Genomic DNA, 15,281 nt, shown 5'->3' with positions numbered 1-15,281 from the left:
GCTACTATTTCTGATTGTGTTTATTTAAAAGGAAGATCTACTTTTTATTCTTTTATCATTCAAATTAGATATAGCTGGGGCTGGAGAGATGGCTCAGCAGTTAAGAGCACTTGTTGCTTAATCATGATGACCAGGGTTCACATTCTAGCACATGGTATGCCATGTCATATGGTATGCTAATTATTTTTAACTCCAGCCACAGGGTATTGCACACTGTGTTCTGTCCTCCAATGGCACCTGGACATAAAGTGTGTGTACATTTGCACAGAGGCATACATACACATGAGTAAAAGAAATCTCAAAAATAAAATAAATGTAGTCATTTTCTTCTCAAATTTGAATCCTCTCTGTCGGAATTATCATACTCACTCTGTAATCATAGGAACACCTTGGGTCCTCATCACAATGAATCACCTCTGGGGCCATCCAGTACGGTGTACCAATGAAGCTATTTCTCCGTCCATTTGTTCTGCTCACTTGGGCACTCACTCCAAAATCCACTACATATGTCAAAATAATTAATCAGGAACACAAATCTCAATAAGTTATTGCTTTAACTTGGAAAGGCAATACAAAAGCCACAATGGATAACAAATTTTCTTTCTGGCCCAGAGAACTTCACCCTGAAGTCTTCTCCAGGAATACTGGGAAATGAGCTTTAGCTGCTATTTATGTTGGAATGAGGCCCAACAGTACTGTTATAAATTTAATGTAGGTTTGGATAAATGTTTATCATGAATATTAAAAATAAAGTTTCACTGGTTGCTAAGATGTGGCATATGGCATAAGTAGAGCTTGGATCTGCCACTAAGCTGGAGATGTACGGCACTGGGAGCTACGTCTTAGCAATGTCATTCCTGTTAAAGCCTCATGCATGATGTCAGAAACTCAAATCTGATAAGGAAAAGTGAGCTTCCCAGTTGAAGTTAATTTACTGTAGATGCGTCCCGAATCAGGCACAACTAATATCTGGGCTATCTATAGCTTAGCTTTACTCTAAAACTGTTTATTTTCCTATTCTTCTGTGGGATACATTGTAAGAAAATATTTAGTATGGTATCCTGAGAAACAGACAGAAAAATGCTGAAGTAGACTGGGGTTATTGATTCCAAAAACAATAAGACAGGGATGAAATATGAAGTAGATTTTCAAATTTATAACGGTTTCTGGGAATCTGGAAGATGGTGAACAAAATAACTGAAAAGCAGCTTGAATAATTTAGTGGAATCAAAGAAAAATGAAGCAAAATTAATAGTCTTAGATAGTCTTTCAGAAAGCATCGAAGAAAAGGAAGAAATATTTCAAGTATTTTTGAGGATTTTTCTTTGCTGTAACCTTTCATTATCTAGACTTTACAAAAGTTTATCTTTACATAATAACTCAATGTTCTTACTCTCTCTAACAGCCGAATTTAAGAGCCAAGAAATACCCATGAAGGCTATAAACTGGTATATCCCATACATGCAGGGAAAGCAATGGGTAAAATCTAGAAGAAATAATGCTAAATACAGGTTTTTAAAGGTTATCTGCAATTTCAAAGAAATAATTAGTTATTTCCTTTTCTACTTTCATGCCACCTCCCTGCCAAACAAGTTTCAAGAAAAACCAAATAACTCTATTGGTACTGATAGGTTACAAGGCCGTTGTCTTAGCTGGCTGCCTCATCTAGCCCTCTGCAAGAACGAACTTACCTATTTTGACTTCAGCATCATGAGTCAGCAGCACATTTTGTCCTTTGATGTCCCGGTGAATTACTTGGTGTGCATGAAGGTGAGCTAAGCCCTGGACAGACAGACATATTTTAAAAGTCAAGTAAGTACCTAGATACATATTCATTTTTCAGTTTTTTTGGTAGTGCTTTAAAGTGCTTTGGGGGGGGGGGGTGAGCTTTTGTTAAGAAAAATGGTCCACATTTGGTTTTTTAAACAAAATTCTTTAGGCTGGAATGACTACAGCCAGTTCCCAGAAATACTGCTTTTGGCTATAAGGAAAGGAAAATATATCAGAATACTCATAAAAGAAAAAGAACACCGAAAAGTAATATTTATATAGATTGGGAAACTTTATCCTCCTTTATAGCCTCTATATTTCTGAGTAGGGATGACAGTAAAGTCCTGGACATCTTAACTATTAACTACTTTGTTCTATTTCTTATCCAAACATTTGTTTAGTCCAAAATATTTTCTGGTGCGGCCTGTAGGCCTAGAATCTGAGGGACTATGGAAATTCATTTTAAAGTGTGTATAATTTGTGTTGGCTTACCATGTTGGATCCAGCCCATTCACTATTGAGAACCCCATGACCTGGCTATACCATGACATGATATGTAGTATTATGCTTCAGTGAGATCATGCCAGAAACTAGTTGGGCATTAATAATACATTTATTGAGCTTTTATTCTGTGCAAGCCATTGTGCTAAATATTTAGATGAAGTAATTACTAAGTTGCCACACAATCCCTTTGGGGAATATGCTATTCTCCCATATTATGGATAAGGAAAATGAGAGCTAGGGAAAGCAAGAAACTGATTAAAGGTCACAGAAATTATATATGATGAACTAAAATCCAAATTTGGTGAATTGTCTGTACTCTTGATCAGTTCCATTGTTATCAAAAATACATTCAAACGAAATGAGAAGAATAGCATTCCAACAGTGTTTGGGGTACTCTTCATTTTATTAATATTCTTTTTGGGGTGACCCTAATGACTTACCTATTGAACAACAATCGAATTTGGCTGACCGAGAAACTCATTGCTTTCACCTAACTAGATGTTAGAAGTTAAAGAAAAATGTGGGGCTTATATTCGAAGAAGATATATGTCTCTTAAAAAGGATGCAGAGAGTTTGGGGCCACACTGGAGAACACTGACTTCTCCTGACTAGTCCTCATCTTAATCTATGATAATACTTCAACACTTAAAAATAGAGTCAAGCCATGATGTCATTTCCATGATCTGGTGAACACAGTAGTGAGAGTCTCAAAGACTCTCAAAGACTCTGAGATCAAGGTGTTGATCTCAGGAGTTTGGTCTTCTAGATTTCCTTTTTCACAGGTTATGTCTAGAATTCTTAGCTATGCAGTATTATAAAGTTATATCTTAAGAGCTAGGTTCTTTTAAGAGCTAAGTCAACGGTGATTTAACTACTTACCTGAAGGATTTCTCGACAGATATAAGCGATCCAGTCTTCTTTTAAACTCTGATTTCTTGTCATCCTCACTACATCAGTGACTGAGCCTGCTGCACATAGCTCCATTACCATCTGCAACGGAGCCACAAAAACATGAACCATTTTAGAAAGTTGCAGCAGTGGGATGAGAATGTGTGGAAGAAGGTAAACCAGGAAACACATCATAATGTTCCACCAGCAGGTAGGATTTGAATTAATCCTCCACTCATAGGTTTTTATAAGGAAGGTCACTCAAGTTTATGCCCCAAAAATAAGAACAAATATCCTTGGAAAAAATTTGTGAGGAGAAGAAGCCTGAATGGTGATGGGAGCAGAAAAGAGAGGAATGGATATTTGAGAGACTAGTTTGCCTGGATATGGGAAATCTTACAAGAATTTACAGCTAATTTATACTAGATTTATTTTCATTTTTTAATGGGCTAGAGTGACTGAATGAGCAGAGTACTAATATATTTGATAATGGGACTCAATATTTCTAATAACTTTTCATATTGTGTGAAAGGTAAATTTTATAATATTTTATGGAAATACAGTATACACCTAAATATTAAATAAGTAACCATTATTATTTATAGAACAATATTCAATACAATCGCACCTATTTTCAGAAAAGAGAGAATTCTAGTTACCTGGATATTTGAGAAAAACAAGGTTGATTTGAGAAATTTCTAAATTTATCGATATTAAGTATGATGTTTTAAACTAGCAGCATCTGTATCATCTATGGACTTACTAGAGGACACAAAATTCACACACATTCCAGACCTATATGGTGTAAATGCCCGTGAAAGAGGGCCAGCACTGTGATATAGAAAATTCTCTAGAAGATTCTGATTCATGCTAACATGTGAATTTCAATGTAATGTGTGGTAAGCATTTCTATAGTATCAATGGCCCCATTCCTAAAATACATTATGTACAACATAAGAGAACTTTTAACTGATACTAGAAGAGCCTTTAAAAAAAACATTATTCAAGTTTATGTCCCAAGTACTCTGTTTTTCAAGGTATCATTGACTGAAACTTATCTAGGATAGTGGAGCATGGGAAAAATTCGAGTGACTATGGCTTTGTTATATTAGGCTCCACTTAGTTACTGAAATTTATGTCTCATTGATCTGACATTCATAATAGTCCAGGTGCAATGACAAATCAATGATCCATTTAGCTGCATTTATGCACAAGTGCATATATGTCAAAACGCCTAAAACATGGTATGTCCATGTCAAGTGCTAATTCAAGTTTATCTTCATCTATTTATTTTCTAGCCTGTCAAGCCACCTGGATACCAGCAAAAAGTAAAAACAGCAAAGCTACCATTTAAAATTTGAATCTTAAATTAGCAGTGTTCATTTGTGTCTGTCTCCATCCCACCTTGTCTGGTATTTAAGTTATTCTCTCTATTTCTTACATCACACTGTCTCAGGGAGTCCGAATACATTTTGCCATACTATCTGGACCAGTTGAGGACTTACGGTTTCTAGTAGGAAGGCAAATATCCCACCATAGCTCCTTCACTGTGTTTGACATTTCTTATAGACTAAGACCAGGGCAAAGAAAAACATACCCAAAGTTGGTGCTGATGGCCAGGAGGATTCAGCTTGAAAAATGCTCCATAGAAGGTCACAATGTTTTTGTGGAAAGAGTACTTCCTCAGCAGGTTGAGTTCCGTCCTAAGATCCTCTTCTTCATCCTAAAGAGTGAAAGCAAAGCTTCCTTTTGAGCACAGATCAGTGGCAATGAGTCTCTAAAGTATAATGTGTATACAAAAGAAAATCTTATAGGATTAAAAGTTAATGGAAATCTTTTTATAAAAGGAGCAAAAGGAAAGAGTAAATGAAAGATCTCTTAATTCAGAAGTTCTTATAATGTGACCCAAGAACAGCAGCACCAGACCTTAAGAAATTAGTTAATAAATGGTGTAATAATTTTTATAATTCCATTGAAATATAATTCATATACTGTATACTTCAGTAACTTCAATTATAATGCCCTACTGTTTAAATTACATAGCTATATATTAATATTATCACAGTCAATCACAGAACATATTTCCTCTCAATTGAAACTATAGCTTACCTCTAATTCTACCACACTCATCTTAAAAAGCACTAATTTATATTCTATCCAAAGTATATAAATGGTATTTTATAATATGTATTCTTTTCAGACTAGCTATTTTTGAGGTTTATACATGAAATAGCGATTCATAAAATATTAGTGTTTCATTGATTTTGGTTTACAATCAAATGATGGGCACTGTGAATAATGTTTCTATAAGCATTCATGTCAACTTTCTTAATGTATGTGTTTGAAGTTCATTCGGAAGAATCTGGGATGTTGAATATTGTGATAAAAAGCCAAACTCATTTTCAACAGCCATTGCATCATTTCTCCTTCCAATAGACATATATAGGAAGTTTTGACTGCTCCAAATTCACCAGTAGTCATTATATCTGTTCTTAGATAGTGCAGAGACAATATCATGTGGTTTATAATCTCCGGGGAAGAATATCAATTTCTTATTAGCTAGTGTGTGTGTGTGTGTGTGTGTGTGTGTATTAGAAAAATACACACACACACACACACACATATATGTATGTATATACATATATGTATGTATGTATATATATATATATATATATATATATATATATATATATATATATATATATATATGCATATTGACTTATAAGTATCTTCTCTTATTCTGTGAGTTGTCCTAATCTTCCATGTGTTCTTTAGGGCACACACATTTTTACTTTTTATAAAGTCCAACTTATTATTGTTCTATAGTTAGTGCCTTTTGTTTCCTATCTAAGTATTCACCATTAAATCAAAATTACAGACATTTAGCTCTACGTTATTTTCTAGGCATTTTATAGTTTTGGCTCTTATGTTTAGACATTTGATCCACTTTTCAGTCCTTTTTTTCTTGTACATTTATAGAGCTAGTAGTAGAATGTTGTGATTAGCCTTTAATACATTTTAAAGGTATGGGATCATTTGATGTTAATTTTCTAAAGTAAGTTTATAATAAAATTTCGTTTGCCTAATCATAACAGGTGTACCTCATGTCTATGTAGTAAACCATGTAATGATTTAGTCTCTCTGATTATTGCACAGACTCTTGTTAAAAGGTCGGAGTACACATTCTGTCAGAGTTGTGTATGCTAATGAAGTAGCTAGAGACTAACGTGAGAAATACACAATACACATATGCAACATGGGATACATACAATAGCTACAGAAATGCATATGTGGCATTTATTTTAATCTAAAGAATTGCCTTTTTCTTTCAATTTTTATATTAGTACATAAAACACATTTACCTATAGCAGTGAACCCTTGTATATCATTTGGAAGCAGCATAAAATTATAATTAATGGATATATGGGTCTGATGCTTACAGGGTGAGGACTGATGTTGAACTATTCATTTTTAAGAATTACCAATTTATTGATCATTGAATCCACCTGATTAGATGAGATCACTAAGGTGAAAAGCAAAGTTTAAAGGAACAACTTTATCAAAAGAGAATTTGACCTTAGCCAGGAAAGAACACCAACTCTGAGTATTGGTATACTTCCCTTTTTACCATTGACTCCCCATAGTAAGAAACTCATTTCTCTCCCCAGGATTCCATTTACTTTAAAAATACCGTAGAAGATAGGCACACCGTCCTGTCTTCATAGAAGATCTACGTATGTGCAGCTAACACACTTTTTAGCCCAAATAGTCAAGCTGATTTAGAGATAGTAACTGATTAGCTAGCAATGCTGTTCCTTTCCTAAAACATAACCATAGAATTCAAAAGACATGACTTAAAAAAAAAAAAACTTCCAAGAGTGGGTTTCCCACATAAATGTAAACTCTCCCAAAACAAATAAATGAAGATCAGATATGTTTGGAAAACATTAGTGTGTTTGCCACTCTCAATTAACGGGAAGTTGAGCTTGTAAGAAACACACAAGTACATAATATCCATCAGGCCAAGTGGGTAATTTCAAACTCTCACACATCTCCCAGTAATATGATTCTACAGGGTTTTCTGGCTCCGTGCCAGCTGATCCCAGACTGGCCTGAATATCCTGCTTTTTGTCAAGAGGCAGCTCAAGGATGCCAGAATTCCCTTTGTAAATTCACCAACGCTACAACCAACCCCCTCTTTTTAATATGGAAAGAATACCAGAGAAGTTTTGGACAATTTAATTTTTTATTAATGTAAACTTTTGAAAAAAGTAGAATTAGCCTAATAATTCTGTTTTACATTTCTTCAACTTTTGGTGGATTTTTGATCTATAAAAGCTGGTTATAGCTGCTTCCTCTGAATATGTTTCTACTATTATGATATATTATAAACTAAAAGAAGCCTGTGTATAACAGATAAATCATGAAGGTATTTGGCAGTGGACTTTTTCATATACCTAGAAAGATTCCAAATATGTTTGCATTAATAGAAAGGGTTATTTTTTTCTTTTTTTTTCATTTTTTATTTTAATGTACATGTCACTGCATTTATGAAGGCATAAAGACCGAAAATAACTGAACCTCATTTATTTGACTGCAGGAAAGAAAACTAGAAAAATTGTATTGATGAAATATTATGAACAATAATTTTTGTTTTAAGCTTATATAACATTTCGATAGAAAACTAAAGTGTTTTGATAAATATAGTTCTGTATGCCTGAACTTATTCTAAAACCCGTGATTATTGAGATAGGAGAGAGATCAATAATTCTGCAAGGAGAACGTGGTTCATACTCCTTCCTGTGTCCACGTATTGTGAACAAATATCCGAAGAATGTTAGCATGGGTACTTGGTTGGCTTTCTATTATTAGTTTTGCATTATAAAAAGCAACCATGAATTTGGCTCAAATACAATGATGTTTGTGATTATCATAACTGGGCAATAGAGGCTGATGATTCTCAAGAAGGTGTGCACCATATAAAAAAGTATTCTGTGAAGGTCAATTTTAGGAAAATAAAATTCTTGACACAGTCAGCTCTTTCTTCATTGCTAGCCAGTGTGAAGGCTCTATGCACTGTAGACATACTCTTTTTCCCCTGCAGCCAATAATTTACTGTGTAAAGGCCCTCTTCTTTGACAGATGACAGTGTTTAACTCTGATGAGTAAATCTATAGGAATAGTAGAAGAGATGCATGCTATCATTTCCACCAAGAGCAGTTTAGAGGGAGCCCACGAAGAGATAATGCAAAGGATGAATTGAAAGCTAAAATCAAGGGAAACACTATGGCGGTGCCAAGGAAGACTAAGTACTCACGCTGTATCTCCATCCAACAGACTTTTGGTATTTATTCACTCTCACCCGTCTTCCTATCTCAGGCAAAGGAGTCTGAACAAAAGACCAAGAAAAATATTATTAGACCTCGTAGTACACTCTTACAATAACTTATGCCAAAGTACTTTGTGCTATGTTAGCACTAAATTGTACAGGAATGTAACATCATCCCTTTCTTGCTTTGCACGAATAGTATTAATCTAAAAATTTCAATTTCTTATAGTGTGTGTAAACTGGGAACAAATTTATGTGAATGGATGTAACTGACACATTAATGGGAAATTTTGCAATAGTGAAGCATTATTTTCCTTTTACAAATGCACACAGTAAATATTAAATATCTAATGTCCTACCATGACTTTTAAATATTCTAAGATTTAATATGGCTCTAGAGCTCCTAAGTTAAAATAAGAAATTAAGTATCCTATACAATCTTACTTTAAAAAGCAGTGGAATATTTGGGAACTGAGTTTTATAAATGGACAAATTTCCTGAATCTCACATTGGTTTGCAAGATTTACTGACCAAACAAAAGTACCCTTCAGTTTCTTCACTAATTGCAAAGTAACAGTTCATTGTAAGGTACAGCAGCTGCGTCAAGCTACCTAATCTATCGAGTATTTTTGCTTTGAGATATAATGAAATAAAAATGTCTTAACTTCTGTTATGTTTGTGTTAATACTGTCTTGAGAAAATGAAGTACTAAAGAAAATGGGCAGAATTCACAGCTTCTTTGACGACAGATTATGAACCGTAGCACAGTTTTATGAATGTTCGCAGGAACAGTGCCAATTAAATGGTCTCTCTTGCTTCTCTGTCAGAAAATATACGAAAAATGTGCTCCTCTGACAACTTCTTTCCTTCTACCTGTCATTGGGAATCTAGTGGCCTCAATTCTCAGAAGAAATGATTGGAGAAAAAATGTGACAGAGCAGAGCAGCATTAACATAATATTAAAGGAAATATCTCCTTTGCTTTCCCTGACAATAGATCATCAACTGGAAATAGAGAGGAAGATACTTTCCCAGTTGGTTTATAATATCAAATATTTAGAATTTATGGTATGAGTGAAGCATTTTTAATGTGGAAATATAACAAACCAGTAATTGTAATACATTAACAACTGTGATTACAAACCTATAATTATTCTGGATTATCTCACTAGTATATGAAATCATAATTTCAAACCAATGATTTTGGAGTTGTTTATCCACTGTACAGTGGGTAAGTGAGCAGAATACATAGAGGACATGGTATTGATTACCTTCCTGGCACTCATTACTTTAACAGCCACCAATGAACCAGTCTTTTCATGGATTCCCTGAAAGAAAGGAAATTGATAGGTGTCAAAGGTTTGCTATTTACCCAGCCACCAAGGAACTAATAAAGTGAAATATAATTAAATCATGGCAAGGACATAGCATGTTATAAAATATGTACATATGTTTATAGCATACACAACTATGTTATCAACATTTAAATAAACACAAAGCACTTCAGTGAAAATGAAGCAAATTTATTAACTAGCTTATATTTGTGTGCTTATGTTAAGCTATAGATGTTGTTTATGCAATATAATTAAGAGTCTCAATTTGTGTTCCACTGAAGAGTCCAGATGAACAGTGCAATTTTTAATTGAAAACCACAAAAATAGAAGATATTTACTGTACGCTTTTGATGTATATGCATGTAGTACTGTGCAAAGGTATCTTCCTATTGAATTCATTTCTTCCATAATGATCACTGATAAGAGCGATGCATAATTAATCTAACAGACTCTAAATGTTTTAATATGTCTTGAATCACAGGAACCACAAGACTTACAAAATATTTCTGGAAATTTTTTTCTTAGTGGAATCATAATGATTTCTAATAATGTAGTCTTAGCCCAAATGCAAATCATATATTTATGATAATATTAAAATGAATATATAGTTTTTATAAGTAGAGATTATTTTATGGCTGTTAATTTTCAAAAATATCTCATGCTGTGGTACAGAAAAATTCCTCCCCTGTATTATTATGTGTAAGTTAAGCAGAATGCCTTATATGATAGTTCTCTAGCAGAAAATTACTCTTGGACTATACTAGGTTGAACAGTAGTCTCCCATATTTGAATTTCACCTTGTACTCCAGATTGTGACCTTATTTGGTCATCCCTGAATTTCTCTGTAGGCATAGTGAATTACAACTTTCCTTTCTTTGATTCTAAGAGGTTATTCATGGGTCAAACTGCTATTCTGTGCCTATTACTATTCTGCGCAATATAAAGCATTTGGCATATTAGCAAAAATATTAATCATGCATAATATGAAAAATTTGAACTATATCACTTTTATCCTTGTGAATATACATTAGTGAAGTACTTGAACTTCATTAAGTGCTGGTATTCATGATGTAAAGGTTTTTTTTCTTTTAAATATCCTCTCAATCAGCGATCAGGGATTGACTCTCATTTCAAAATTGCACAGCTTTTTGTCAGCCAATTATATACTAACATGCTGTTTCAAGAAGTTATTCACTATCCCTGAAGGAAAAATAAACCCTAGGTCTTAGAATCACATAATAGGTTAATAACCAACCATTATGTCTAATGCATACAAAAATACATAATTATAAATTGTTGCTATTAATAACAATTCAGAGTTCTCCCTTGTGCTCTGATATTTTTAACATTTATTATGAAGTCATTTTAAATTCAGACGATAGTTTCAAAAATAGCATATATTACATGATTACAGTATAAAAGTTAATTAATATTGGCATAATGCTCCTATAAAGTGCATTAAAGTTTATTTATGTTCAACCATTTTGTATAATATACCTCAGCTTGTGTTTATCTGATGCTTTCTTGTAATTATCCAGAGATTACACACTTGCAGGAGAACAAATAAATGGAAGGTCCTCTCACCCCATATACATCATCACATATATCACAACGTAACACTTATAAGGTAGTGACCTTGATCACTTAATGTTAGACTTGTGAAGTTTCTCCACTACTCATTCCTTGTCATATTATAAATCATTGGAAGTTACAGACATCAGTTTTGAAGGAGAATACTGTTATTCTTGACTAACTAATTAGAGAATCTAGAAATAAACTAATTGTTCAGTAGTGCCATCTTGTGGCTTGCTGATTATGTGGAAGCTGCTTTCTGCTGAGAGCTGAAGGCTATGCTATAGTGAGAGGAGAGCAGTATTTGTAATATGGGTTAGGTATGACCTTTTTGTTTTCAGGTATAATTTGCCTTTTATGCAAAATTAAATGTATGTAAAGTGCTAAGAAAGCAGATAGGTTTTGTACTCTAAAGTAATCAGAACTGTCATTGATGTACTGAGTATTGAAAAACACAAAAATATAAATTAGATTTTGCCATTCACTTTTCCTATAGAAATATCAACAATATACAGGAACCCACTGGTTTCACTGGAATAATAATATTTTTAAAATATAAAGTACTCAAAAAGTACTAGAAAGATACTGTCTTGAGTCATAAATTTTAAGATGTGTATACAGGGAAAAGAAAATTCAAGGACTTGTTAATCAAATAGTTTTGAATTTCTGGTAGAATCTGTTAAAGGGTTCAGAACAATGAATATAGGCTACCATAAAAAGACATTAATAAGATCCTAAATAACTTTCCTAGCAACATATAATGCTTTCACAACTAAACATGCATTATTTCACAGATCTATTTGAAGAAATTCAAGAGAAAAAAATTCCCTCGATGTGTTAATTTCAACTTGGCAAAGATTTGTGTTCTTAATTAATTTTGGTAATCAAATAAACAGCATTATTTAGTTTGCTTTCTCTAGGAAAAGGAGTTCATTACTATGCTGTTGGTTTTCATGAGCTTGAAAATTAACACTAGCATTTTGAATGTATCTTATTAACAGAAAATACTACATGCTCTGAAAATTTAAGACTGATCACATACAAACATATGCATATATAGTATCCTTATATACATGTATAAATGATTTCTTTAATTGAAGACTACACTTGGATATACATAAAACATGAAGGTAAAATCATGAATACAATTGTGTGGGTTACAAGAAAACATGTATTTATTCCTTCTTAATATCCAGACTCCTTCAATTACTTTGGGAAGTCAAATTACTACACTCAAGACTAGTCACACTTTGGGGAAGCATCCTGAAAATGATAAAGTAAGGCTAATTTAAATGCTAAGGTTTCAGAAGTAAGTGTAAGTGTGTCATCAGAAGTCTAGCTCCTGGCACAGTTCTTTTCAGTAAGCATTTCTTCAGTTTTGTTTTATAATACTCTCCTACATCTTTGGGATTGTTCAGGTGACGATGAAGATCTCTCCCAGTTATTTTGTTGATTTCCATTAGAATAGTTAGGGAAACTTCATGGACGAGTTAGTACAGATGCCAATTGGAACGTAAATCTGGCACAGTATTGGAAAAGACTGGGGATCAAATGGTGGTCTCAGTTGCATAGAACTTCACAAGCAAGTATTATCAGGCAATGCTGAGTAGGAACAGCCAACCATGAAATGCAAAAATGTTAGGAAATGGGGGGAAAACTGAACATGGAAGGTCAGTGTGCACCTGCTTTAGTCACAAGCAGAAATGTCAGTGGGAAAAAAATAAAATCATGTTGAAAAGGGGAGAGAAGATATCCCTGAGAGATAAGCCATTAGTTGTGTACTTTATGACTGACTTTTGTTCGCTACTAGGCTGATGCAAACCTCAAAATTGGTAAGGCACTGAAAAATCAGCATTGAATTGCAGTAATGATCAATTTCTTGGGGATTATACATTTTAAACCATAACAAATGATTTAAAGTAGCAGTTGTGACAGCTGTGTTTGTAAAATCCATCATTCTGCAACAGTTAATTACTATGTTTTCCCCTAGAAAGAATATAGGATCGTTCTTGATGGCCTTGTAATTTTCATTAGACAATTTTTTTTATATCATGTAGTTAAAGAAATTGTTGTGGAAAAACTGCCTTCTCTTCAGCCATTCCTTCAGAGTACCTCCAGTCATTTATTTTGCTTTTAGTTGGCAAACTGAAACCACACAATCTCCATGGCATTCTTTCTTTTTAGTTGGGTTTGTGGTGGAGAGCGACCACTGAGCTACTCACGATACTTGAGTCCATTCTATAACTGCGGAGCTTGCTTTGACTCACATAGCTTTGTTCTTGGTCATCTGTTTTGGTCCCTAGCAAGAGATCCAACTGATCCTTGATGGCCACCACCAGGGCAGCCATAAGTAGTATCTAGGAGTTCTTGGTGAGACACCATAGCTAACAGAATAGCTTCTACCAACAGGGCTGTCCAGAAACATAAAAGCAAGTGGCTGGCTGAGGGCTTTCCTTCTAAGCATGTCCCCTTCTTAACTATCCTTTCAGACTGGTAACAAGGATGATGTTTCTTACATGGATGGCTTCTATTGTTTCCTTCTTATCCTTCCGTCATCACAAAACAGCTCAGGAAGCCCAAAATGACAGATGAGTTGAGAGTGATCAGAAGAGGTATGAACAAAACCAGCCATGATATGGGGAAGATAGAGGGTGAAAACTGAGGACTTATATGAAATGCCAAACACTCTCCAAGAAGGAGCTGTAGTACATTTGGGAAGAAAAGGGAATTTATGAGTTTCATTTTAAAAAAAAATAAGTTTTAAGAAACTCGGATATTAGATAGGTGACAATACATGACAAAGTTATCAAGACATATCCGTTTGCATTCTCACAAATCTTAGTATCCTGCATGGACACACACTGTGATCATTACATTAGACTGAAGGGTGGCCAAGGAGTATTATGCAGGATCTATTATTCAATATTTGCATGAACATCTCATTGCTGCAAAGATTTTTATTGAGTCATGTGTATCGAAATTGGAAATGTCTTCCTAGGTGTGATCTCTCCTCCTCCTCCTCCTCCTCCTCCTCCTCCTCCTCCTCCTCCTCCTCCTCCTCCTCCTCCTCCTCCTCCTTCTTCTTCTTCTTCTTTCCCTCTCTCCCTCTCCACCTCCCCCCTCTCTCTTTCTCTCGTTCTCTCTTGCACTCTCTCCATCCCTCCCACCCTGACCCTGTTAAAGAAAACCCAGAATAGGCAGATGCAAATAACTGTGGCTAGAAGCAATTGGAACCTGAAACTGAATAAATAGTATTTTAAATTTTGGACCTTTGGATTTAAAACTTCTATAATCAATATATACTGCATTGCAAGTTAAAGGTGAGGATAATGAGTCATGTTTCTGTTAAAAATTCTAAAAGATTTCTTAAAGACATTATGAATATTATTTATAAAACAGTTGTTACTTATATGCCACTATGAAGACATGTCATATCTTTGTGTAAAATGAAGGTGAATTTACACTCCAGGTATTTAAGTAACATAAATTTAAGTTATATAATCACTTGATACTCTGTGTCTGGGATCCATACATTCCTTCTATCAAATGAATCATTTACCTAGATGACAACTTTTTAAAGGAAGTTTTTATTTTTATTTAATTATCAGGTTACAGGCATTCAGCAAAGGTGTGAACTTAATCTCAGTATGATTCTAAAACACAAGGGAATGGGCCGAGTGGTGAGTGTAGACACGTGGGTCATGCTGGAACACAAGATAATTTAAGTCATACAAATTAGTAGCAAATTTAGAGAGATCGTAACACCTAATAAGCACTATAATACACTTGAGATTTCAGACAAAGCCCGTTAAATGCTGCCGTGTTGCTTGGTACTCCAGGAATTCCAAGAGCACTAATTATCAGTAGGTGAATTTCCCTTCCTCA

General features: G+C 34.2%; 1 protein-coding gene across 2 annotated transcripts in view; it reads right to left on the bottom strand.

Annotated features, from left to right (window-relative positions):
- Positions 1-15,281, bottom strand: part of Nrk (Nik related kinase) — a 96,302-nt gene that overhangs the window by 42,365 nt on the left and 38,656 nt on the right. For both annotated transcript variants that reach the window (XM_006528550.4, NM_013724.2), the window contains exons 3-8: positions 9,762-9,818; positions 8,480-8,551; positions 4,760-4,885; positions 3,154-3,264; positions 1,692-1,782; positions 370-500 (exon numbers count right to left, since the gene is read on the bottom strand). In XM_006528550.4, the coding sequence (XP_006528613.1) occupies positions 370-500; positions 1,692-1,782; positions 3,154-3,264; positions 4,760-4,885; positions 8,480-8,551; positions 9,762-9,818 (588 nt within the window). The remainder of the gene's footprint in view (positions 1-369; positions 501-1,691; positions 1,783-3,153; positions 3,265-4,759; positions 4,886-8,479; positions 8,552-9,761; positions 9,819-15,281) is intronic.

The sequence above is a fragment of the Mus musculus genome, chromosome X (genome assembly GCF_000001635.26).
Source record: "Mus musculus strain C57BL/6J chromosome X, GRCm38.p6 C57BL/6J".
NCBI lineage: Eukaryota > Metazoa > Chordata > Mammalia > Rodentia > Muridae > Mus > Mus musculus.
Note: the sequence above shows the minus strand (reverse complement) of the source record. Positions and strands in the feature narration are given on the sequence as shown.